The sequence below is a fragment of the Zingiber officinale genome, chromosome 3A, assembly GCF_018446385.1.
Source record: "Zingiber officinale cultivar Zhangliang chromosome 3A, Zo_v1.1, whole genome shotgun sequence".
Lineage (NCBI taxonomy): Eukaryota > Viridiplantae > Streptophyta > Magnoliopsida > Zingiberales > Zingiberaceae > Zingiber > Zingiber officinale.
This window is the reverse complement of record NC_055990.1, coordinates 141,686,944-141,713,833: the sequence shown is the minus strand read 5'-3', so window position 1 is coordinate 141,713,833 and position 26,890 is coordinate 141,686,944. Positions and strand designations below refer to the sequence as shown.

The 26,890-nt window shown below is 36.8% G+C and overlaps 1 protein-coding gene across 2 annotated transcripts; it reads right to left on the bottom strand.

The window, feature by feature from the left end:
* Positions 1–20,291: 20,291 nt before the first annotated feature.
* Positions 20,292–23,072, bottom strand: LOC122052571 (RNA polymerase II degradation factor 1-like). Of its 2 annotated transcripts, none has more exons than XM_042614154.1 (2): positions 22,499–23,072; positions 20,292–21,638 (listed from the first exon to the last, which is right to left on the bottom strand). In XM_042614154.1, coding segments are annotated over exons 1-2 (1,344 nt in total). In that variant the 5' UTR covers positions 22,501–23,072; the 3' UTR covers positions 20,292–20,296. The 2 variants fall into 2 exon arrangements, with proteins under 2 accessions (XP_042470088.1, XP_042470089.1); XM_042614155.1 differs by having other exon boundaries at positions 22,627–23,072.
* Positions 23,073–26,890: the final 3,818 nt, after the last annotated feature.

Sequence of the window (26,890 nt, the reverse complement as noted above, 5' to 3'; positions counted from 1 at the left end):
CATGTGGACGCGAGCGAATCGTCGAGAAGTCGTCTCCACCGGAATTTCTAGCGATTAGAATTGTAAGAAATCTAACACACAAGGTAAGAAACCCCTCACCTGCAGTATAAGTAGCTCTCGCGTGTTTTCTTTTACGCATTAGATTAGTTTTATTGAATTTTGTCAGCATAAAGTGTGTATTTTAACTCTGCTCACAAATTTAGGGATTAGTGAGCATCTCTAGATGGGCCGAGTACGTGTATCCTCTGTAGATAGGGGTTTAGACGCTGCTGGGTGCCTAGAGGTGGTCTCCCCGATCGAGAGGAGAGTTAGAGAGCGCCAAATGCTCGACAAAATGCCTAGCACAGCCTTATGATACAGTGGGCATTTAGTTAAATGCCATAGAACATGTTAATTAGCATGATCAGTTTTATTTCAGCTTTTATGAGACTAGATGTCCGAATGGGTGGGCTCCCACAGTCGCCTCTAGATTCAGACAACCTAGTTCTAGGTTCAGATAACCTAGATTCAGTAAAATAGTATTAGCTATTTCAGTATTTTACTTTTCAGTGGCACTGTACTGGATTAGATATCCATTGGGTTGGGCTCCCATAGTCGTCCCTAGGTTTAGCTAACCTAGTAAACCCTACTAGATTCGGAACTTGCAATCCTGAGTCTAGTTAGGGATGCGCGCACAGCAAGTACAGTTGCCAGGGCCCATCAGCAGCATGTTTAGTATTTTTACTTACTATATGTATATGGTTTTCAACCTTTCACCAATTTGTTCGTGAATTCAGGACAGTCCTAGCAGTAGCTCAGTATTAGATTAGCTCAGTTTTTAGTATCAGCTTAGTTCTTCATTGATACCATGTGATTGATATCATGTTCAGCTTTAGATATGCCATGATTGTATGCTTGTATGCCATGCCATGTTTAGTTTATTCAGTATACTTAGCATATCCTTTCAAACAGCATGATTTAAAATCATATTTGCATCGTATGCATGTTTTAGTGAGGTAGATGGTTTCTTACTAAGCTTTTTAGCTTACAGATACTATTTTCCTTATACTGCAGATACAGGTAAAAGGAAAATGGACTAGCAGTGGAGGCTGGAGGTCAATGCAGCTCAAGATGTGTGTGGAAGGAACTGGAATAAAGATCCTAGGGATCTAGTTTTATTTTATTATGCATTAGAACGTGTTCAGTATGCATTAGTACTTATAGCAAGCGTTATCTTATGTTTCTGTTAGTTAGCAAGAGAACAGTTTAAAACCTTGTTAGTTTTGGTTACCATATGTTTACATGCCATGAATTAATATTCTATGCCTTAATTATGTTTAGTATGTTAGCCATTACTTAGTAGAATGTTTCTCTTAGCTTTTATAGTGTTGTGTAATGACTTTGGCATGCATCAGTGCTGAAATCAGACCTTTGGGTCGAAATCAGAAACTCGGATCGATCAGCTGATCGATTCGAGGGTCTCCAATCGATCAACTGATCGACTGGGCGATTCAGCTCGTGAACAGTAGGCGTCTGGATCGATTAGCCGATCGATTCAGCCAATTCCGTCGCGAACAGAGAGCTCTGGGATCGATCAGTGGATTGATTGACCAACCTGGATCGATCAGCCGATCGATCCAAATTATCGTCCCGGACACAGTAGCATGCTGGATCGATCACTGGATCGATCCAACCTATGTTCCGCATACAGTAGCCGGCTGAGTCGATCACTGGATCGATCCGACTATTCTAATCGATCTGTGGATCGATTGGGAGGTCTGATAACAACTGTAAAATATATATTTCAGTTCCTTGACCATAGGGGATGTAGTATATGTTAGGTATACTTTAGATTACACTCCTTAGTACATGTAGAACCAAGAAATGTTAACAGCTTAGCAAAATTTTAATTAGTACAGCTTCCGCATCTAGTCTTAGTGATGGTCAGGAAATAGTTAGCACAGCATAATGTGACGATCAGCCTTATAGCCTAGTTAGTAGAAGGCGGGTCGTTACAGTATGCCATATGGGTGTAGTCATGGTAGATGAGTCACCTAGGGAGGTGTATAAGGTTAAGAGTCCTAAGTAGGCAGAGCCTTTGGGACCCACGGTAGATGGGTTATCAAATGTGCCAAGTGGTTAGGAGATGAACTTGAGTATCTAACCTAATGGGTTAGCACAATTAGGATGATATCATGCATGAAAATATGACATTGGGTTCATATTGCATGAAAATTGATTTTTGATGTATAAATGTCATATAAACTAATGCTAGGGATGCTTTATAGTTTAGTATGGACAGATACATCAAGAGAAAGCCAAAATTAGGACTTTAGGTCATGAATCAATTGAACCATTTAGCTAGTTTTAGATTTTATATCAATCTTAGAATTTGTGATATATATATATATATATATATATATATATATATATATATATCTCAAGTAGACATTAGTAAAATAGAACTCTCCTCAAAATTTGAGAATTTTTAGATGTCTGTGGAATTTCTGGTGCACTGAAGTTGGGTTAGAAATACTATTTTTGGCTAAACTAGTGTACCAATCGACTGATACAGATATAGTCGACTGTTAACATTGTTCACAGGCATAGAAGGTCTCTGTAAGCTTGTTTTGAAGAGGACAATCAACTGGGTTAATGGCAATCTGCTGATACTGTCTAAAAATATGTTTTAACACTAGAAAATGACCAAAAGGATAGTGAACATGTATGTAATCTTATGGAGGATTAATACATGATATTTATGGTCATTAGAGGTTAAAAAGTTTAATAATTGGGATATTGTTGGAGCTCTTTTTTATGTATGGCAAAGGGGGAGAAGTGTTGGGTTTAAGTGGGAAATCTATACTGTTGGAGTGTATACTGAAAGCCTAAGCTTTGTAAACATTCATTATGAATAAAGAATCACATTTGGTCAAATTGTCTACATTTAGTTGTAGTTGTTCAATTAATTTATACTGTAGATAACATAGTATGTGGTGTCACATGCAGAAGATGATGTTATCAGTACCTTATAAATTATAAACAGTAGCTCACGACCAAAATGGAAAGGAACAAACCATTAGAAGGTCGTAGTGTAATTAGGTATCAGTTTATCTTGACTGTATAATTACACTAGTACACTTAGAGTGTATTGAGTAGGACCATTTGAGGTCGTTTCTTTTATACTAACTTTATAAAGAAACAAAGATCTCGGTTATTATGGAAGTGTGTGCTCTTAATCCTAATATAATAACAAGCACATATATTTGATATTTATTTCTTTAATTTATCAGTGGGTGAGATTTAGTTCGATGAATCAATAAGCCCGATAAGTTGGGAAATGGTATCACTTATAGTGTGTGTTGTTGATTATAGAAGGAAACTGTGTCCTAGAGATACTAGGTTGATAATGTCCCCAAGAGGAGCTCATAAGGATTGTCATGTTAAACCCTACAGGTGGACTTAGTCCGACATGACGATAAGGTTGAGTGGTACTACTCTTGAACTAAGATATTAATTAAATGAGTTGACAGTAACTCACTTAATTAGTGGACATTCGATATCTTAAACACAGGGAGACTAACACACTCATAATAAGAAGGAGCCCAAAAATGTAATTTGGGATTGGTGCGGTAGTTCAATAATAGTTCTCTAGTGGAATGAATTATTATTGATAAAATTAAGTTGTGTGTTCGGGGCGAACACGAGATGCTTAATTTTATCGGGAGACCAAAGCCAATTTCTCCTCTCGGTCCCTATCGTAGCCTCTTATTTGTAGAGTAATATACCCACCTATACCCACCTTCTATACCCACCCAAAGGGGGCCGGCCAAGCTAGCTTGGGAACCAAGCTAGGGCCGGCCTAGGTATAAATTGGGGTGGCCGACCCTAGCTTGAACCCAAGCTAGAGGGGCCGGCCATATTAATTTAAAAAAGGATTTTAATTTTAATTTTTATTATGTGGGAGATATAATTTATTAAAGAGAATTAAATTTAAAATATCTCTTTTGTAAAAGATCTACAAAAGATTAAAGAAAGAGATTAGATCTCTTTCCTTATTTGTAGATTGGTGAGATATTTTATTTTCTCTTTAAAAATTATTCACATGTTGTAAAATTAAAATTATAGAAATTTCCTTTTATCAACCATGAAGAGATTTTTAAAGAGAAATTTTAATTTTAAAAATTTCCGGAAACAAATTAGGAAGTTTTAATTGTTGATTAAAACTTGTCTAATTTATCTCTTTTAATGTGGCCGGCCATTAGAGATTAAATTGAGAAATTTTATTTTATTTTTCTCAATTAAATCATGTCAAGGAAATTAAGGAAATTTTATTGTAATTAAATTTCCTAATTTACCTAGGCCAAGGAATATAAAAGAAGGGGTGAGGGTGCCTTCACAAGACACAACCTCTATTATTTTCTCTCCCTCTTTTATTTCTTGGAGTGGCCGGCCATCCTCTTCCTCTCTTCCTCTTTGTGGTGGCGGAAACTCTCAAAGGCTTGGAGCTCTTGTGACGGCCGGATACTACTTGGAGAAGAAGAAGAAGAAGAAGGAGAGAAAGCTAGTATCTCTTGGAGCTTGGTTGGTGTTTTGTTCTTCATCCTTGGTAAAGCTTTTTGTGGCCGAACCTAGCTAGGAGGAGAAGAAGGTGGTTGGTGGTTTCTCATCTCGGAAGATCGTTGCCCACACAACGTCCGAGGTTAGAAGAGGAATACGGTAGAAGATCAAGAGGTCTTTCTAAAAGGTATAACTAGTAGTTTTTCCTTTTCCGCATCATACTAGTTATTTATGGAAATAATACCAAATACAAGAGGCTTACGTTCTAGTATTTCGAATATGTTTTTTCGATGTTGTGTTCTTTTGTTTTATTTTTCCTTGTGATTTGATTGTTCTTTTCGGTTAACCTAAAGTTATTTTAGGAAATTAAATATTAGCTTTCTATAAAAGGTTTTGTCTAGTCGGTGGTGGTTGCTCTCATATCCAAGAAGGCAATGTGCCTCGCCACGTCAGTACTGGGAACCAATTATGGAAATTAATATTTAATGGAATTAATAACTTAAGGTGATTTGGGTCGAACGTGTTAAGTTCCGCAGGAGACCCAAGTCAAAACCTAAAAGAACGAATAGATTAAGTTTTGGATCAAACGTGTTAAGTTCCGCAGGCGATCCAAAATTTAATTTAAAAGAACACATGGTAGCTAGGAAAAGGTTCAGACCTTTGTACAAAATTTTTGTACAATGGAACCTCTAGGTTTTCCGAGTAGCAACCAACATATACACCTTTACATGAAATCCTAGCTCAAGGGGGAGCTTAGGTGAAGGGGGAGCGATTGCTCATTTATTGGCAAAGGGGAAGAAATTTACCTTTGTGTGAAATCATAGCTCAAGGGGGAGCTTAGGTAAAGGGGGAGACTAGGGTTATGTTCCATGACTTATGCATGTGTAGATTGCATGTTTATTTGCATTGTTATTACATTTATGTTTTCCTAACTTGAACGGGTTGCTAAATATCAAAAAGGGAGAGATTGTTGGAGTAATTTTGGTACCCTAGATTTTGATGTTTGGGCAAAGGATTAAATTAGGTTTATTGTGTATTTGATATACATTGTGAGTATGCAGGATACAAGTATAACAAGGAAAGTCCAAGTGTGATCTTGACAAAGGAGAAAAGTCCAAGGGTGAGTTTTGGCCGTGTAAGTCCAAGAATGTAGTCTTGGCAACGTAAGTCCAAGTGTGACTTGATAATGGATGAAGTCCCAGAGGCACGACCTCTTGGCAAAGGAAGACCCGAAAACAATGATAAGGCTGATGGAAGCTCCAGAAGGCAAGGAATGAAGGATGGGGAGGCATCCAAGGGACGCGATGCCGATGGAGGAGGCTAGAAGGTTAGGTCTAGGTTGTGCGGGCAAGGACGAGGCATGAGAGACTGTACTTAGGATAAAATTTCAAGGGGCACTGTAGCAGTACTGTTGCATTTCTATAGTGTTTCTGTAGCAGGCGACTGATGTTTTCATTAGTTGACTAGTAGCTGACAGTTGGCTTATAACGGTTGAATTTCACTTAGCAACAGTCGACTGGTGGCCGGAAAATAGCTTAGTGTTTTCCTCCTAAGCTCTATTTAATAGAGCTCGGGGTGCTTGGACATGGTTGATGAAATAGAGGTGGTTAACCCCTATTAGTAGTCTTCCAAGTGCCCTAGCATCCCAAGCCTGCTTGTGCGTGTTGTGGTGAGGTTTCTCCACCCACAAAAAGCTACATGAGCTAGTCGGAGGTTTTTCAGAGAGTTATCTATCGATGGATCGGGATCGTCCACCTTACGGATAGCCGTGGAGTAGGAGCTTTATCTCCGAACCACATTAAATCAATGTGTCATTAGGTTTATCTTTCTATTTGTTGGGTCATTTTATATTCCGCTGCATACTAACAATTATAGGAAGCGATGAGACACTATTCATCCCCCTCTAGTGGACGTCAAGGTCCCAACACTAAACCAAGTGGGTATAAGATGAGTGAAAGGAACAAGACACGACTCACTGTAGCTGATGAAGGGTTCATAATTGGTTCTGAGATCAATTGTGATTTTTTGATTAATTAGCGATCATGATATACTACTAAGTGTCACACATGATCATTCTATAATTAAGTAGTTAATTATGGAAGATCAAGATAAACCGGGAACCTATTGGGTCACACGCAGTACAAGTTTCTAAAAGACCTAAACTAAGTTAGAGAATATGATTCTCAGATGAAAAGATAAATATTGGTTAGACCATACATAAGACAAATATGGAAATATTTGTCAGAACGAAAGCTTGGATGGGTCACATCTCTTATAAAAGAGTTGGGCCCTATTTGGTTTAGTCATGAACCAATTTGTTTTAGCTATGAACTAACTTGATTTAGTTACGAACCAAACCAAAGATTAATGAGCTAATTTTTGGTTAACGCATAATGGGTTGGATTTGAGCTTTCTAATCCAACTTATTAAAGAAGACTATATATTGACATAGTTAAGAGAGAATTTATAGACAATTCATTATTGGCTTAATTACGTTTTGAAAACCTAAACCCAATACCTCTCTCTCCCTCTCCCTCTCTCTTCCCGCCAGCCATAATAAGAGGTTCTCCTCTTGTTGCCATGAGCCACCCAAAGGAAGAAGATCTTCCTTTTGCTTCTTCTTTCTCTTCTTGATCATTCTCCTTCACTTGTGGCTAGTACCTTCTGAAGGAGAAGATTATTTTTTTGGAGTTGTCTTGAAGAGCTCCACATGAATACGAATAGAGATGAGGTTTGATAACGTCACAAAAGGCTGATGCCCTTCTCGTTATAGGTCATCCATAAGATATACCTAGAATAATTATTATTTGATTTGATTTGATTTTATGATCTTGTCTGTGTAATTGTATCTTGCATGTGTGTGGTGTGTGTGATGTAATAAATTAATTTATTTGTCATTAAGTCTTCCGCTATGTATGTTTACGAAATATATTTTTAGCACACACCGCATCGGGCATATCCTTACATGAGCTAACTCTTATTATTCTAGACTCAGTTTGTGTTTATTCATTTTCTTGTGATTAATTTTGTTCATCTTCGTATTCGTCTATTTGATTTGGGTTTTCACTTGCTCTCCCTAAATCAGTGTTAGCTCTAACAAAATCAATTGGTTGGTATTGAGTTTGAGTTGAGTTGGAGTCTTTAGGGTTCTTATTTTCATTGAATTTTACATTGAATGTTTTCTCAATTCTTAGTGTAGTTTTATTGTAAACTCTATATCCTCTACTGTTTAGGGAAAACCCTACAGAGATTCTTTTTATACTTTTGTGGTAAATTTTCCTAAGTATTCTCTTATCTTTAATATGTAAATTGGACATCCAAATACTTCAAAGTATTTAATGTTTTGTATTTTGTTATAATATAGTTCATTGGAAGTTTTGTTATAATTGTTGTTTATTGTTACCCTATTTTACACATAGCATGCTGTATTTATGGCTTCAGCCTATAGATATTTGGGTAGTTGGTATTCATTAAACATTGTCCTAGTTGTTTCTTGTAGTGTTCTATTTTTTTCTTTCAACTATTCCATTTTATTGAGGTGTTTTAGAACATGAGAATTCTTGATGATATCCATTTTTTAAACAGAATTTTGTAAACCTATGCTTTTAAACTCTCCACTGTTGTCACTTCTAATTCATTTGATTTTCATGCCTTTTTCATTTCCAGTTTGCTTGCAAAAGTGACTAAAGGTTTCAAATATTTCATCTTTATTTCTTAGGTTTTTTACCCAGGTGAACCTAAAATAGTCATCTATTATTACTAGACAATATAGGTTTCTATTAATTGAATTTAGTCCATGAGAGTCAAATAGATCTAGATGTAGTAGTTCAAGTATTGATTTAGTCTGAGTTTGATTAGTTGATTTGTGGGTTGACTTGGATTGTTTTCCTTGTTGACAAGCATTACAGATTATTATATCTAAATAAGGTAGTTTTGGTAGTCCTCTAACTAGTCTATTTAATTTAGTGAGATTTCTAAAATTAGTATAGGACAGTCTTCTTTGTCATCGTCAGGTTTCATCTTTTTGTGTCAAATGACACTTAAGTGAGGAGTTGGCTAGGTTAATTGTGTAAATATTATTATTCCTAAATCCTTTTAATTTTATGTGGGGTCTTTCATATGTTTAATTAAACATTCATTGGATATAAATTTAACCTTATATTCAGAATCACACAATTGACTAATACTAAGTAAGTTGAATTTGAAATTTTCAACTAGTAATACTTTATAAATTATGAAATTAGACTCTAGTTCAATGTTACTTATACCAATTACCTTAAGATTGTCGTTGTTTCCAAAGGCAACCGTTCTTAGGCTTTTATATTTAACTTTGATGAATTTGGTGCGATCTCTAGTCATGTGTCTAGAGCAACCACTATCTAGGATCCAGTTAGATTCCTACAAGAAGGTAGGAGTCAGAATTTAGCTTTAAGTGTTAAATTAATTTTTAATTTCAAGTTTAAATTTAATTTTAAATTTTAAGTTTTAAGTTTAAGTTTAATTTTTAATTTTAATTTTAATTTTAATTTTATTTGATTTTAATTTTTTAATTTAAGTTTAAATTTTAAGTTTAAGTTTAAATTTGATTTTAAGTTTAAGTTTAAATTTAATTTGATTTTAATTTTAATTTTAATTTTAAATCAATATTTAGTTTTAAGTTAAATTTGAATTTTATTAATCTAATCATCTCACCCAGTCTAAGTTTTCAGACAAAAGTATTCTATCATTTTGTGAGATGAGTTAAGTTAGATTTTTAGGGTTGATTTAACTTGTGTTAGATTTAAGTTTAGCTTTAGGTTAATCAAGTAGACATTCTTTGAATAAAATTTTAGGATGTGGTGAGTCACATGGATATCATTAGAGTAACCACGTACTTCAAGATTTTTCAAATAGTCCTGCCTAAAGAACTTAGTACAAAACTTTGGTCTAACCAATTTAGATTGGTAAAGGGTAGCTTCAGTTTGTTCCACTAAGCCAATTGCACCAGATCGAACACATATGATTCTTCCTAGACATGTATAGACAGAGCTTCCCTAATCTACTATCATCCCAAACTTCTCTAGTACTGTTTACCAAGTTAAATTAGTTCCTAATTTAACTAGTCTAATTACCCAGCTGGGTAAACTATTATTTTGGAGGTGTCAACTAATTTGGTGTCTCCCCCTGAATTATTAAACTTGGGTTTAAGTTTTAGGTTTATGTCGATTGGTTTTATAGTTGTAATAAACTTGATTGTAACTTGAGTTTAAATTGAATTTGTAGTTAATTATTTTAAGTTTAGTTTTTGAGTTAGATTTATTTGATTTGATTTTATTTTTTAGGTTTGAATTTAGCTTAGTAGGTTTAATTTTTAAGATTAAGGTTGAGTTATTTGGTTTATTTTGATTTAGTTTTAGGTAGTGTATTTCATTTTTAGGTACATAGTATTGATTAAGTTATACTTATTTGGTTAGATAAACTTTTGGAACCCAAGCTTTGGTTTGTTTTGTATTTTGACTGAAGAATAATGTAAATGTTTTATTTGAGCTATTTTTATATCCAAGTCCAGATTTGTTATAGACAGTTCTTTGTGATCCAAGAATAAGGTCAAGATTTTTGGACCTTGTTACAAATTTTTCAAGTAAGCTTTTAAGGTTTAATATTTTAAATTTTAGTGTGGAATTTTATGTAAGTACCCTATAGTAGTTTTGATGTGGTCAACTAAGGTAAGTTGGGTCCTATTTATGTTCGATGCCTTGTGTCTAAGTGTGAAGGAACTTAGGAGTACAAGAAGTTGAGCGGAAGACCCAATGAACGAGAAGATGACAAGAGAATGGAGTTGACGGGTGGTAAGCCTAAAATACTCTACGTGTCACGAATGGTCTTATCAAATTAACACAATATTTGAAAACCCTCAACTACTCAAAGAATTGACATAACATAGGGGCCAAGTCGATTTTCTCAAGGAAACCAGTAAGTGAGTGCTTAATTTAGATCCAGATCTCTTCTTGTGTTTTTTTTTGGGTTTTCTTCTTAAAAGTGGGGTTGTGGTGTTTTGAACTAAATCCTAGATTAAAATCAAAATGCAAACCAGTAAAAGAGAAGAAAATTATCTAAATCTAATCTAAAGCAGAATTTAAATTCAACAAGAAAGCTAAATTTCTTAACAAGGTAGAAACTTACACTAAAGTAATTAGAAAATTAACTAAGCCTAAAGATCAACACAAATTAATTTGAATTTGCAGAAAATTTCAGAAACCAACAGCAAGATTGAAAACAGGACAAAACACTAAGGATTGCAATTTTCTTAAACGGAATTTTCTGAATCAAATGCAGATGAAAATTTCAGAATTTACACCTAATTTTGTAGGACAAAATTTGCAGAATCTAAATTGCAAGAACAAATTAATTGCAGAACTTACAGTTGCAGAATCAAAATTTCAAGAAGTAGAAACGCACTAACAAGGTTTTCAAGAACAGAAATTACTTGAATAAAAGTGTAGAAATAAAGAACTTGCTCAAACTAAGTAAGAAATAACAAGGAATTAAACTATCCACACTGAATCCATATCAATCCTCAAACCACACCCTCTTGTCGTCACACAAGAGATTGTAATTGCAATCTGCGCTTCCAGAAATCAGAGGAGAAGAATGAAGAAACTTCTGAACTTAGGCTCAATTTGAACCTTGCGAACTCCACCAAAGAAACCCTCTTCGATGCCGGAAGCAGATTCAAATCGAGCTGAAATCGCAGGTTGTCTGGAATCTGCAAATCTGAGTTCTGAGATGAATTACGGGGCTGTAGACGATTGGAAATGCTAATGGAAACCTCCAGAGAACCCCTCCAATGGTTGTCGATGAAGGATGGAGTGTCGACTTTGCTTTCTTCACCGTTTCCAGCAAAATCGGCAGATTCTGTGATAAAACTCAGATTCGCGTCGACCTCGCCGTTGAGATCTCTTCGGCGAGATTCCAGCTGCAAGAGTGTTGTCCGGTCGTCTCCTTAAGCTTCTGCCATGATCTTGTAGCTTGAGATCAAAAGAGGAAGAAGGATAGGGGCTGCGATGAAGAGAAAAACACAGACGCAGAAATTTTTGGCACGATGAACAGTAGGCGCAACCACTGTTCATCCGCGAGTTTTCTGGACTTTATACCTTGGTCCAATTGAACCGGAATTAGGGTAATTCCTGATCTGGTTTAGGGAGAATTTAGGGATTTGGTGTAAGGGTTGAACTTAGGTCAAGAGCAATGGGTTGGCTTAATGAATTTGGTTGGAGTCAAATAAAATGTGAACCTTCTCCACTTGGTTGAACTCCTCTTGAGTTGATTAGGCTTCACTTGAATCATGTATCAATTCCTATATCCTACAAGACCCAATTTAAATGGTGAGGAATATATCATGATTTAAGAAACGAAATGAAACTTAGCTCCAAACAATTCTCAATTTACAAACAATCTAAATTGTGTCAAGTAGCAAATAAAATTAGCTAAAAAGTCCCCATATCAACCAAGAAAATGAGCCCAAATAAATGAGTTATCAAATCCCCCACACTTATTCTTGTGCGTCTCACACAAGTTAACCAAACTAAGGAAACAACTAATGTTGCATCCCCTAACAATTCTCGTTCATGTTAGAAAATGATTAAAGCAAGCTACCTAGGATATTAAGTTTCAACAACTCAAGCTATCATGAATTCCATTCTTACCTTGGTTTAACACATAATAATCTCATCCATCATGAATAAAATGATAATGATAACACATCTAATTCTCACAAGGTCACTTTTAGTGGCTCTCATTCCTACCTCAATTCTTTGCAATGGTGGAGATCACTCTAGCTACTCATGGCAAAAGCACTACCATATGCTTGCTTCTCATCTAATTTTCACCACCATCACAGAGATCAAGATACACAATTATGAAGGTCCATAACCATTTAAAAGGAAAGCAAAATCAAATATAAATGAAAGGGTTAGTGTTGAAAGAAACAGTAGGAAAATAAGGGTTCAAGTGAAAGTGGAAGACATGGACTGAAATACTATGTGATGAGGATTTTTGACCAATGAAATTCAAATTCCACAGCTTAGAGAACCCAGTTGCTTTCACTGCAATCTTAAATTTTGACTTTAAATGTTTCACTACAACACTGCTCTATGTTTCCTTTTCCTAAACGCACTGATTAGAATGATTAGTGCTCAACCACTTAATTAAACCTCTTTGCTCTAATTTGTTTTTAGAATCTAACCTATCTCAGTTTTGCCTATATCCAGAAATTTCAGAATTGCAGCTGATTCTGCATTCTGTTCTTCAGTCTCAACATTTCAGAATTCTGAATTGGGAGATATTTGGGCTTGCATCGGAAGGAGTTGGAACTAGGTAAGGAAATCATTTAACACTCAATTGTTTTGAACTTGAATCCAAATTCTGTAATTCAGAAACAACACAAAGATTTAGCACAAATCAGCATTACATTTCTAATTTCTTTTCTGCACTTCCTGCCAAAGTTCCAAATCTGATTTCTTTGAATTCGTTGACCAATCCTTGAAGTTTAAATCTCCCTGCAACAACTTATTAAGCATTCAATAAACAACATTTCAATTATGTTCATTCCAGCTCAACAAATCAATTTGCAGATTAGCACAACCCTTCAACTCAGCCCTTTTACAATTTCAGATTCCTGTATTCATATTCAACATTTACACTCCATTTCCAGCAAAACATGACCCAGATTCCTTTTCTATTTCTTGAATTCTTTAAACACAAAAGCTAAGCTTTACAGTAGAAATCTGGCCCAAGAAAATTGGTACACAATGAACTCCAACAGCAGCCTCAACAATTCAATTTTCCAGATTCCTATTTCAGCACTCTACAGCTTTTACATTATGTTTCTGTTTCACAATTTAGTGACTTGATATTTCCAGAATCAAAGCCTTGAATCAATCCTTCATTAATCTAGTTAAATTCATTTGGAGTTCCAATCTTAATTTCCACTTCCTATTTAGGCAGCTTAACTTCACAGTCCCAGTTTCCATCATCTCATCATCTGTTCTGACTTTGTATTTCTGATCAAGCTTTAATCTAATATCCCTCTAGATTGTTTCATTTAACATTCACCTAATGATCACTTGATTTCCATATGATACAACTTTAGACAGATCAATTCAAAAATTTGGAACAGCTTCATTGAGTTGCAATTTCTATCTCCTGAAATTTCTGCAATGCTGCATTCTGCATAAGCTTCTATCTTACTTAGCCCATTTCATTTCCTCATCACTTGCTATTCAATGTTAAAGTATTGCATTTTAAGTGCAATTGACAGCTCTTCCCCATTTCCAGAACTGCACAGTTTTCTGAATTTTCAGACCTCCTGAATTTTGAATTTCAGATTGGTACACTTGATTTCCAGATCTGATGTTACTGCTTCCTCACTTCAAGCTTCGAAATTACATTTCTATAGGACTCTACAATCATTTAATCACATAATAGCTTGATTTTCCATCTTGTTCAGCTTTGTAACATCAATTAAAAAGTTTAGTGCAAGTTCATGATTCCAGACTTGCAAGAATTCATGATCTGAACCTATTCTTCAAGCCCTTTCTGAATGAGGTTCCAGAATCTGTAAATTAACGTAATTCAGTTTGTAATGTTGAGACTTTAGCTTCATAAAAAAAAATCATTTAGCTCCAAATCAATGTAGAGTTGAATTCCAATTCCTGCTGTTCAGAATCAGCACATCAGATTTGCACAAAACAGAATTGATTATGCTCTGCAAATTCCAGCAGATTTAATTCTATTCCACTTGATGAATGATTCCAAAGCTCACCAGTACAACTTCATTAGCATTTATTCTAATAATTCTTGCTCTTATCACAGATGTATAACCTTTCTCACTCTCAAAGATACCCTTCTTCAGCATCAGTAAGGGTCAGAAATGAATTTCAAAAACCCAGCTTTGTCTTGATACATAGTCTTCTTATAACTGTGCTGTTGCTCCAGAATTCCAGCACTGCTACATTTATCCATTAAGGGATCTCTATATGTATTCTTGTCATTTTGTGAGTCTTCTTTGCCTACACAATAGCTCACTGATGAAGTTCACAGATTCTCATTTGGCACAAACTTCTTCCAGCAATTCCACATTCCGAATTCAGAATTTACCCAATTTTATCTTTCCTTTCCGAAATTTCAATTAAAAATTAGAATGCTTCTTGAATGAAGTGAAACTCACCAAATGACACTACAATACTAGTTCACTTGATCAAATAACAAACAATTGCAGACTTTCAGCAATCTGATTTTTTTTTCTCTACACTTGTAAACTTCTCACTTGTTTAAATGTTATACCCCTGACACAAAATCCTGCATTTCCAAACAGATTCCTACATATTCTACCACTTCAAATTCAGTGATCTTCCTTAACTCTACAAAGATCATTATAGAATCCATTTCCAGATCATTTCCGAACTGCAACTTCATTACACATTTAACATCCATTCAAACACCAACACTTAACACTTCCCCTACACTTATTCTTTTGTCCATCCCGGCCAAAATAAAATCATCACATAACATCCCAAGTTACCACATCCAAAGAAATAAAACATTAGGATAGATAAAAGATATGATGATTCATGCAAAGAAAAGTAGCAAAGACAATTTGTCGGAAATGTGAAAATTGAATAACCTTCATAAAGATGACTCAATCTCTAGTCAAGTGGCTCTTAAAAGACTTAAAGCAAGTTCTAGAGTGACCAAAACCACAAGTGCATCACAGAATTAGGCTCAAACCTCACTAGGTAAGCAAAAGTTATCATTTCACTTGATCAATCGAGAATCCATCACTAAGTATTAACCTCATGTAATCCTAGAATCCATTCAAGCAACAAAGTCCCAAAACTTACCACTCAAATTTAACTTGCTTTTAAAATCTCTAACATGATATCAAGAAGTGTAAAGGGGGTACAATTTATTCCTAAACCTAAAACTTCTTTGCGGAAATGAAATGAAAATGACCAAGCATAAAAAGATGATATCTACAATGAAGGATTTATTTTCAAAAACTGAAATCAACATCATCAAAAGCATAAAACTAAGGAGTTATTCTAGCAACAAGGTAAAGGAAATGATATCTACAAATGACAAGTAAAAGGTAAGATGGAACACACTCCCCTTCAAGTTGGGTAAATGGCATCAATATGGTCCAATCTTTCCACCTCTAGCACATTCACTCCCTCATGAAATTTCTTGAGTCGGTGACCATTCACTTTGAATGTTTGACCAGTAACAACTTCCTGTATCTCAATCACACCATAGGGAAAAATATTAGTAACACAAAAAGGTCCCTCCCATCTGGATCTCAACTTACCCTTAATCAATTTCAGGCGTGACTTGTACAAAAGTACTTTATCACCAATTTTGAATTCTTTTACCACAATGTGCTTGCCATGAAAGTTCTTAGTCTTTTCCTTGTAAATCCGTGAATTCTCATAGGCTTCTAGTCTAATCTCCTCAAGTTCTTGAAGTTGCAATTTACTTTCCTCTCCAGAAGTGCTGGTATCGAAGTTGCATGCTTTAACTGCCCAATATGCCTTATGCTCAATCTCCACTAGTAGATGGCAAGCTTTTCCGTACACAATTCTGAATGGAGACATTCCTATAGGGGTCTTGAAAGCAGTTCTATAAGCCCATAATGCATCATCAAGTCTCTTGCTCCAGTCCTTCCTATCTGGTCCCACAGTCTTTTCAAGAATTGATTTAACTTCCCTATTAGACACTTCAGCTTGCCCATTTGTCTGAGGGTGGTAGGGAGTAGAAATCTTGTGCACAACCCCATATTTGCTCAGCAAAGCTTTCATGTGTCTGTTACAAAAGTGAGACCCTTGATCGCTGATGATCGCCCTGGGTACTCCAAACCTGCAAAAGATGTGTGACCTGACAAAACTAACAACCACTGAAGAATCATCAGTCCTGATGGGAATGGTCTCCACCCATTTAGAAACATAATCAACTGCCAATAAAATGTATAAAAATCCATAAGAGACAAGAAATGGACCCATAAAATCAATTCCCCAAACATCAAAGATTTCACAAAACAACATAGTTTGTTGGGGCATTTCATTCCTAGGGCCTATGTTTCCAATTCGCTGACACCTATTACATGATTTATAAAAAACATATGCATCATGAAATAGGGTGGACCAATATAATCCACACTCTAACGCTTTCCTAGCAGTTCTTTGGGGTCCAAAATGCCCACCACATGCTAATGAATGGCAAAAAGTAAGTACAGAATGAAACTCATAATCAGGAATGCACCTCCTAATGATCTAATCACTACAAAACTTCCACAAGTAAGGATCATCCCACACATAGAATTTTGAATCACTTTTTAATTTATCTTTTTGAGCTTTTGAAAATTGTGCGGGATAAACACGTGCTACTAGAAAATTAACCAGATCCGCATACCATGGAGTCTCACCGTGTAGCTGTAGGAGGTGCTCCACTAGAAACTCATCAGCAATATCCGTGCGGTCAATTTCTCCCTCGATCTTGCTCAGGTGATCTGCCACTAGGTTCTCCCTTCCACTCCTATCGCGTATCTCCACGTCAAATTCTTGAAGCAGAAGCATCCATCTGATCAACCTAGGTTTCACATCGGACTTCTTGAGGAGGTATTTCAGAGCTGCATGATCATAAAATACAATCACATGAGAACACAATAAATATGATCTGAATTTATTCAAAGCAAACACAATAGAAAGAAGCTCTTTTTCTATTGTGGTATAGTTTGCTTGTGCAACATCCAAAGTCTTTGAAGCATAACAAATAATGTGTGGTGCTCCATCCACTCTCTGTGCAAGTACAGCTCCCACTGCATAATTTGAAGCATCACACATCAACTCAAAATGAAGGCTCCAGTCTGGTGGGCTAATAATGGGTGCTGTAACAAGGGCTTCTTTCAGTTTCTCAAAAGACTCTCTGCACTTTTGATCAAAATGAAAAGTCACATCCTTTTGCAGTAGTTGAGTCAAGGGAAGGGCAATTTTACTGAAATCACGTATGAATCTCCTATAGAAACCTGCATGACCAAAAAAAGCTCGAACCTCCCGCACGCATGCGGGGTGAGATAAAGAAGATATAACATTAATCTTAGCAGGATCTACTTTAATACCTTCCCTAGAAATGACATGTCCCAAAACAATGCCATGCTCAACCATGAAATGACATTTTTCAAAATTTAAAATCAAATCTGTCTCAATGTAACGATTCAAAACTCGAGATAAATTTTCCAAACATGCATCGAAAGATGAACCGTAAATCGAAAAGTCATCCATAAAAACCTCCATGCAATGCTCTAATAACTCACCAAAAATGCTTACCATACATGGCTGGAAGGTCCCTGGTGCGTTGCAAAGTCCGAAAGGCATACGTCTGTAAGCGAATGTACCAAAGGGGCAAGTGAAGGTGGTCTTCTCTTGATCCTCAGGAGCGATGCAAATCTGAAAATAACCTGTGTATCCATCTAGGAAACAATAATGGGACTTCCTTGCCAATCTCTCCAACATCTGATCAATAAAAGGCAATGGGTAGTGGTCCTTTCTGCTTGCTTGATTCAGTTTCCTATAGTCTACACAAACTCTCCATGAATTCTGAATTCTGGTAGGCACCAACTCATTGTCCTCATTAGCTACCACTGTAATGCCTGACTTCTTGAGAACCATATGAATTGGACTTACCCATTTGCTGTCAGAAATCGGATAAATAGTACCAGCCTGTAAAAGTCGAGTCACCTCTTTCTTTACAACGTCGAGTATCAATGGGTTAAGTCTTCTCTGTGGTTGCCTCACTGGTTTCACATCCTCCTCTAAATAAATCCGATGCATACAAATCGAAGGACTAATACCAGGAATATCAGCAAGTGTCCACCCAATAGCTTTCTTATGCTGTCTCAAAATTCCCAATAATCTCTGTTCTTGCTCTGGCTCTAAATTCTGAGCTATAATAACGGGTAGCTGCTGTCCTTCTCCAAAAATTGCATACTTAAGGTGTTCAGGAAGGGGCTTCAACTCTGGCTGCTGTGCATCAATAACTGACTGTAGTGATTCTTGAGGTATTGCTTCCTCTGTGCAATCCCCTACACTTACACATTCACCTTTTCCTGATTCAGGTGACACTTCAATCAAAATATGTGATTCTTGGGGTATTGCTTCCTCTGTGCAATCCCCTACACTTACACATTCACCTTCCAATGAACTTGAACTACCAACGAGCTCCACATCAACTACTCCCACATTACCATCACTTTCAGTAGAAACCTTAGAATCATATAGGCACTCCTCACCCTCAGAAATATCTAGCCGAGACTCAAGGCCAAAAGTCAAATCCATGCTAATCAACTCATCTGCTATGTCAATGCTAAGAATAGAGTGGTCCTCTGACGGCGGCTTCATAGCATCAAATAAACTAAACTGAACCACTGTATCTGCAAACTCCATGGATAGTGTTCCAGCGTGCACATCAATCTTCGTTCTTGCAGTCTTCAGAAATGGCCTACCAAGAATGAGTGGAGATCTATTCGTAAGTAAATCTCCCTCCATATCCAGAATGTAGAAATCTGTAGGAAAAATAAGCTCTCTCACCTTCACCAACACATCTTCAATCACTCCGGCTGGATGAACTTGGCTACGGTCAGCTAGCTGAATAACAACTCCGGTCTGCTGTAGAGGACCAATTCCAAGTGTCTGAAAGACTGATTTTGGCATCACATTGATTGATGCTCCTAAATCCAACATGGCATCTTCGAAAACACAACTTTCAATCTCACAAGGCACAGTGAACACTCCAGGATTTTCACATTTTTTAGGAACTGGCTGAATAAGGGCTGAAACATTCTTCCCCATGCTTATCAATTCATTCCCCTTCAATTTCTTTTTGTGAACACATAGATCCTTGAGAAATTTAGCATATTTCGGAATTTGCTTAATCATTGTCAACAAAGGCACATTCACCTCCACTTTGCTGAATAAATTCACAAGGTCTTGAAATTCTCTAGCTTTCTCTTCCTCTACGTTCTTTCTTTACTGAACTTTTCTTTGAGGAAAAGGCAAAGGGATGTGAATATCGGCACCTTGCTGTTGTGAATTACTGTCCAAATCCTGAGCTGTTGTTGCTACTTTTCCTGAGCCATCAAATTGAGTAGAATCTGATAATATTTGCTATGCAGAATCCGGTTGAACAACATCGACATTTCCAGGTAATGTAGAATCTGTTTGGGCTGAAGATGCTGGAAAATTCCGAAACTAGTTTGCAGTATCTTGAACAAAATCTGGAGGTTGCACAACATTTGTTGAAGCTGGAATTGAACCTGATGAAACCAGATTTGATCGACCTGGAACATTCCGCACTAATTCTGAAGTTGTCTTACCACTTCAAAGAGTCAATGCACTAACATTTCCCTTAGGATTTGGAGTTGTTTGTGAAGGCAATTGACTTGATCCTTGGGCTTGCATCTGATTTATGTTGCTTGCTAATTGGCCAATTTGTCTATCAATGTTTTGCAAAGCAGAATCAGTCCTCTGTTGATGTTGCTGCTGCTGTAAAACTAAGTGCTGTTGTTGCAAAATCTACTGCACATATCCTCCATCTTTTGCTGCTGCTGTGTACTTGCTGCATTTGAATTGTTATTACCACTTTGATTTGAATAAGACCTTAGTTGAGAAGAAAAAGAAGAATTTGGTTGCTGCCAATTCTGAGTAGATTGTTGGAAATTCTGTATTGGCTAGAAATTTTGTGCAGGTTGCTGGAAATTTTGAATTTGCTGTTGAAAATTTGGTTGCTGATTTTGTGGATGGAAAGAGGCATATGATTGCTGTTGGAACTGATTAGGATGCTGAAATTGCTGATTTTGATGCTGGAATTGGTTTGGAACAGCAAGTGGCTGAAATTGCTGATATTGAAACTGATTTGGAGCGTTGGATTGCTGAAATTGCTGAAAATTCTGCACATTCTGATTTTGAGGTGGTTGTTGGTAGAAGGAATTCCCGTACTTCAAATTTGGATGATCCTTCCAACCCGGATTGTAGGTGGAAGAATTTGGATCATATCTTTGCTGAAATTGTGGTCTTGATATAGCCTCCATTGATTCATCTTGATGGAGATTTGGACATAATTCCGAAGTGTGCTCTTGACTCGAACAAATGCGACAAACTCTCATCGTTTGAACTGGAAAAGATGAAACTTGGCTAGCACTATTCAACGCCATTTGTTTGACTAAAGATGTCAACTCCAACAATGAACTCTTGATCTCCTTTTGCTCATTTGATACCATTTGAACTTCACTAACTCCTCTAGTAGTAAGTACCCTACTCCCAAATTGTTGAGAATTTTCTGCCATATTTGCAATGAGCTCCCTTGCTTGTTTTGGAGTTTTGTTAACCAAAGCACCTTCAGCTGTAGCATCAATCATGCTCCTATCCATAGGTAACAAACCCTCATAAAAATATTGAACAAGTAACTGGTCACTAATTTGATGTTGAGGACAACTTGAACACAATTTCTTGAACCTCTCCCAGTAATCATAAAGAGTTTCTCCCACAACTTGTTGAATACCACATATGTTCTTCCTTATAGTTATGGCTCTAGAAGCGGGGAAGTATTTCTCTAAAAATGCCCTCTTTATGTCAATCCAACTCGTAATGAATCCCGCTGGAAGATAGTACAACCATTCCTTTGCTGATCCTGACAATGAAAATGGGAAGGCTCTCAACTTGATATCCTCCTCTGAAATGCCTTGTGGTTTCATGGTAGAGCAAACCACATGGAACTCATGCAAATGTCTGTTAGGATCTTCCCCTGATAAGCCTTGAAACTTAGGAAGCAAATGAATTAAACCTGATCTGAGCTCGAAATCCACTGACAAGTTTGGATAAGTAATGAAAGAATACTTGTAAGCCGTATCAGGAGCAGCAAGTTCCTTCATAGTTCTGTTGTTCTCTGCCATCGAAGTATCCAAAACTTGAAAATTACTTTCAAAAATTGCTGGTGTTCTCTCTTGAATTCTCAAGGCTCTAAAAGTCCTCTCTATCTCTGGATCAAGCTCAAGCAATTTATCACGTGAAGACCTGGTCATAAACCACAATCAACAAGTAGAAACAAATAGATAGGCAATAAAATCAAGACAATGAAAATGAAGAAGAGATAACACTCTGCATAATCTAAAATCAAACAAATAATACTAGTTTTTGGTTCCCCGGCAACGGTGCCAAAATTTGGTAAGCCTAAAATACTCTACGTGTCATGAATGGTCTTATCAAATTAACACAATATTTGAAAACCCTCAACTACTCAAAGAATTGACATAGCATAGGGGCCAAGTCGATTTTCTCAAGGAAACCAGTAAGTGAGTGCTTAATTTAGACCCAAATCTCTTCTTGGGTTTTTTTTTTGGGTTTTCTTCTTAAAAGTGGGGTTGTGGTGTTTTGAACTAAATCCTAGATTAAAATTAAAATGCAAACCAATAAAAGAGAAGAAAATTATCTAAATCTAATCTAAAGCAGAATTTAAATTCAACAAGAAAGCTAAATTTCTTAACAAGGTAGAAACTTACACTAAAGTAATTAGAAAATTAACTAAGCCTAAAGATCAACACAAATTAATTTGAATTTGCAGAAAATTTCAGAAACCAACAGCAAGATTGAAAACAGGACAAAACACTAAGGATTGCAATTTTCTTAAACGGAATTTTCTGAATCAAATGCAGATCCAAATTTCAGAATTTACACCTAATTTTGTAGGACAAAATTTGCAGAATCTAAATTGTAGGAACAAATTAATTGTAGAACTTACAGTTGCAGAATCAAAATTTTAGGAGGTAGAAACACACTAACAAGGTTTTCAAGAATAGAAATTACTTGAATAAAAGTGTAGAAATAAAGAACTTGCTCAAACTAAGTAAGAAATAACATGGAATTAAACTATCCACATTGAATCCGTATCAATCCTCAAACCACACCCTCTTGTCGTCACACAAGAGATTGTAATTGCAATCTGCGCTTCCAGAAATTAGAGGAGAAGAATGAAGAAACTTCTGAACTTAGGCTCAATTTGAACCTTGCGAACTCCACTAAAGAAACCCTCTTTGATGCCGGAAGCAGATTCAAATCGAGCTGAAATCGCAGGTTGTCTGGAATCTGCAAATCTGAGTTCTGAGATGAATTACGGGGCTGTAGACGATTGGAAATGCTAATGGAAACCTCCAGAGAACCCCTCCAATGGTTGTCGATGAAGGATGGAGTGCCGACTTTGCTTTCTTCACCGTTTCCAGCAAAATCGGCAGATTCTGTGATAAAACTCAGATTCGCGTCGACCTCGCCGTTGAGATCTCTCCGGCGAGATTCCAGCTGCAAGAGTGTTGTCCGGTCGTCTCCTTAAGCTTCTGCCATGATCTTGTAGCTTGAGATCAAAAGAGGAAGAAGGATAGGGGCTGCGATGAAGAGAAAAACACAGACGCAGAAATTTTTGGCATGATGAACAGTAGGCGCAGCCATTGTTCATCCGCGAGTTTTCTGGACTTTATACCTTGGTCCAATTGAACCGGAATTAGGGTAATTCCTGATCTGGTTTAGGGAGAATTTAGGGATTTGGTGTAAGGGTTGAACTTAGTTCAAGAGCAATGGGTTGGCTTAATGAATTTGGTTGGAGTCAAATAAAATGTGAACCTTCTCCACTTGGTTGAACTCCTCTTGAGTTGATTAGGCTTCACTTGAATCATGTATCAATTCCTATATCCTACAAGACCGAATTCAAATGGTGAGGAATATATCATGATTTAAGAAATGAAATGAAACTTATCTCCAAACAATTCTCAATTTACAAACAATCTAAATTGTGTCAAGTAGCAAATAAAATTAGCTAAAAAGTCCCCATATCAACTAAGAAATGAGCCCAAATAAATGAGTTATCAACGGGCTTAGTGCATCCGAGGGACGAGGAGCTATGGAAGAGTATACTAATGGACGAGAAGGACGTGTGCGATGTTTAAGGGACGAGAAGTCGAGGAGGAAGCCCGCTCGAGGAGAAGGTTAGAGTTGGGTTCGGGTTAGCTCAACTTCGGATAACCAGAGCATCACCCATGCAAAGAAGATCAGTTGGAGGCTGATCTACCTTGTGGAAGGTGCCTTCCATAGCCTATAGAAGGCGCCTTAAATAGTCATTATCTGAAGATAAAGTTTTATCTTTGGCGGATAAAACCTATCCTATTAAAGGCACCTTAGACCACCTTGAAGACGCCTTCAAGCTATTGATAATATTTTTCAGGAGCTATAAAAAGACCCCTAGACCTAAGAATTTAACAACAATTTCAGTATCCAATTCCTAGTTTATTTCTATGCTTTTAAAGAGTTTAAGAGGCTTCTCAGCCTTCAACAAATGAGATTTTTCTAGTGCTTTCATCTACCTTGGATTAACAACCACCTAGGTTTATAACCAAGCACATTTTGACCTTCTTACTTATTCTTTTTAAGTTGTTACTATTTTCATTAATGTCAATTGTCTTTAATTTCTTAATTTAATTGTGCATCCTTGCTAAGCAAAAGCAAGAGATTATTTTTTAAAAATATAATTTCAGGCAATTCACTCCTCTTTTGCCGATCACCCGAGGAGCAACATTTTCTTCTACAAGTTTAGTATTTTGAATTGAATTTTCAAGCTGACTTGGTTTAGGATTTGACTCAAGTTGTTCTTTTAGCTCCTTATTTTCTTTACTAAGTGTATCTATTTGACTTGCAGTAGTAGATAATTTCTTATGTAGACATGAAATAATTTTGAAAAACCTAGAGCTTAGAATAGAGTTTACCTTGGTGGAACCTTCGGAAATGAGTGCAAACTCATGGGTCAACTTGTATTCTGACTCTTCGTCTTGTTCGGATTCGCTTTCCAATTCTGGTCCGGTTGCCATCAGTGCTAGATAGTTGTTGTGCTTTAGTTGATTGTTATATGTTTCATTCGAAGATGACTCGTCCCAAGTCGCCTTGAGTTCTTTCTTTTTCTTGAGGTTCTTGGGTTTATCTTCCTTGAGGTTCAGACACTCATGCTTGTATTGGCCTTTTTTGTTGTATTCGAAGTAGGTGATGCTTGACTTACTGATGTTTGGCTTGATCATCTTTTGAAGGTCCTTTGTGCTGAAGTTCTTTTTGGTGAACATTCTCCTTACCATGTTCACCAAATTCTCTTCTGAATCCGAGCTTGAGTCAGACTTAGATTCTCCTTACCACGTTCATTATCTAATTTGTAGAACTTGTAAGAAATAGTATACCTTTCTTGGTCTTTTGGGAGTTAGTCTATTCATGCAACTCTAGTTGATAGAATAGTTCACCTAATTTTTGTTTATTCAAGTTCCTCGAATATAAGCATCTACTATTGATGCTCATAATGCATTTCGGGGAAACAAATTTAAACTACCTTATAACGTCCTAGTTTTAAGGTTCGTGACCAATAAGGTGCAGTTTGTTGAGGATGTCTTTGATCCTCATGTGGAGTTTGTTGGACCCCGTGGTGTTTTGATGTGATCAACCAAGTTGGTTAGGTCCTGCTTTACATTTAATCCCTGTGTCTGAGTGTGCAGGAGCTTAGGAGCACAGGAAGTCGAGCGGAAAATGCAGCTAGCGAGAAGAACGACGCGGGAAGGGAGCCAACGGGCTCAGTGCGTTCGAAGGATGAGAGAGCTGCGGAAGAGTACACCGGTGGGTGAGAAGAACGAGCACGGCGTTCGAGGGACGTTAAATCGGAGAGGAAGACTACTCGAGGAGAAGGTCAGGAATTGGGTTCGGGTGAGCCCTATTCCGGTTGGCCATAATCACCCAAAAGATCGGAGCGTCGGAAGTCAAGGCAAAGGAGAAAGTGGGTTGAAAACAAAGCTCAAGGCGCCTTAAACCAGTGTTGGAGGCGCCTCCACCTTGGAGGCGCCTCAAACAGCATTGGAGGCGCCTTCAATCTGGTTTGAAGCGCCTCAGAGTGGTCAAAATGATCGTTTGCGCTGCGGATAAAGTTTTATCTACTGACCGAGCTGGAGGCGCCTTGAACCTTGTTGGAGGCGCCTTGGACCCTCAGGATAGACTTTTAGGAGCTATATAAAGGCCCCTTGTAACGACCACCCTTCTTACTACTACTCTCTAAGGGCGACCGTTACCTAACTACTACTCTACTTACTAGTGTCACTTATGCTAATATTAGCAACACTTAGATTTATCACGGCCCCAGAGGAATTCCTACCGAAAAATTTCGACAGAGTCTCCCCTGTACCGGTGACCAAATCCATAATACAAACAATATATACACAGCCACAGGCGGCTGGAACACACTTTTCACAACCACGTAGTAATAAAATCACACTATAATCAACAAAAACTAGTTTAGCAATAAGAACTAAACATAACTCCAAGAGTAGGACATGATAAGCTACAAATACGAATCAAACTCAATCACAATCTCATAAAACTTCATAATAGTATTTAAGAAGAGAACCAAAACATAAAATCTAAACAGATAGGTCCTGAAGGTTTGCTAGCAAACTCTGGATCTCTCCATAGTCCAGTCATCACACACCTTCATCACCACCACCACCCTGTCGCCTCCCTTTCATATCTTAGATTTTCCTTTATCTGCAGTAGGAGAAAAAATAAAACTATAAGCGAAACACTTAGTAAGTACTAATCTATCTCACAAAAAGTCGAAGTGCATAAAAAGAATGCAACAATACTAAAACTGAAATGCTAAAAGCAAAGCTGCATGTACTCATGGTATACAGAAATAAAACTGAATACTAAACATGCTCACTAACTGATAGGAAAATAATGAAACTACTACTGTAGGCTCAGAATTAAAGAAACTAACTTCTATTGTTTCTAAGCATAATACTTGTTTCATTTTCTTATATCTTTATACCAGAAATTAATCTTTTAATTTCTCTTTTACTTTCTTCTTCTTTTACTCTTTTCTTTTCTTCTTTGGGCCCAGGCTTAGTACCATCTTTGTTTTACGCGCTCTCTAATAGTGACTGAGGTAGCGAGCCTCTAGTCCTATGAGGTAAAGACCTTGGTCTTACCAGGGCCAAGATCTTGGAATTGGTCACCTGGATTTATTTAACGACAACCTTAGAAGTTGGGTACTAGCCTCTTACTTTAATTTACTAGTTATTTCTTTTTAACTAAACTCTAGTCTTTTCTTTACTCATACTTCTCATACTCCTTGATTAGAGCTTATTAGAATCCTGTAGATATATCTAACAAGTGTAGGATTACAACTAACCAAGCATGCTATATAAAAATAACATAAGGGAAGTAGATCTGAACTCTCTAAGCATGTTATAAAACAAAGC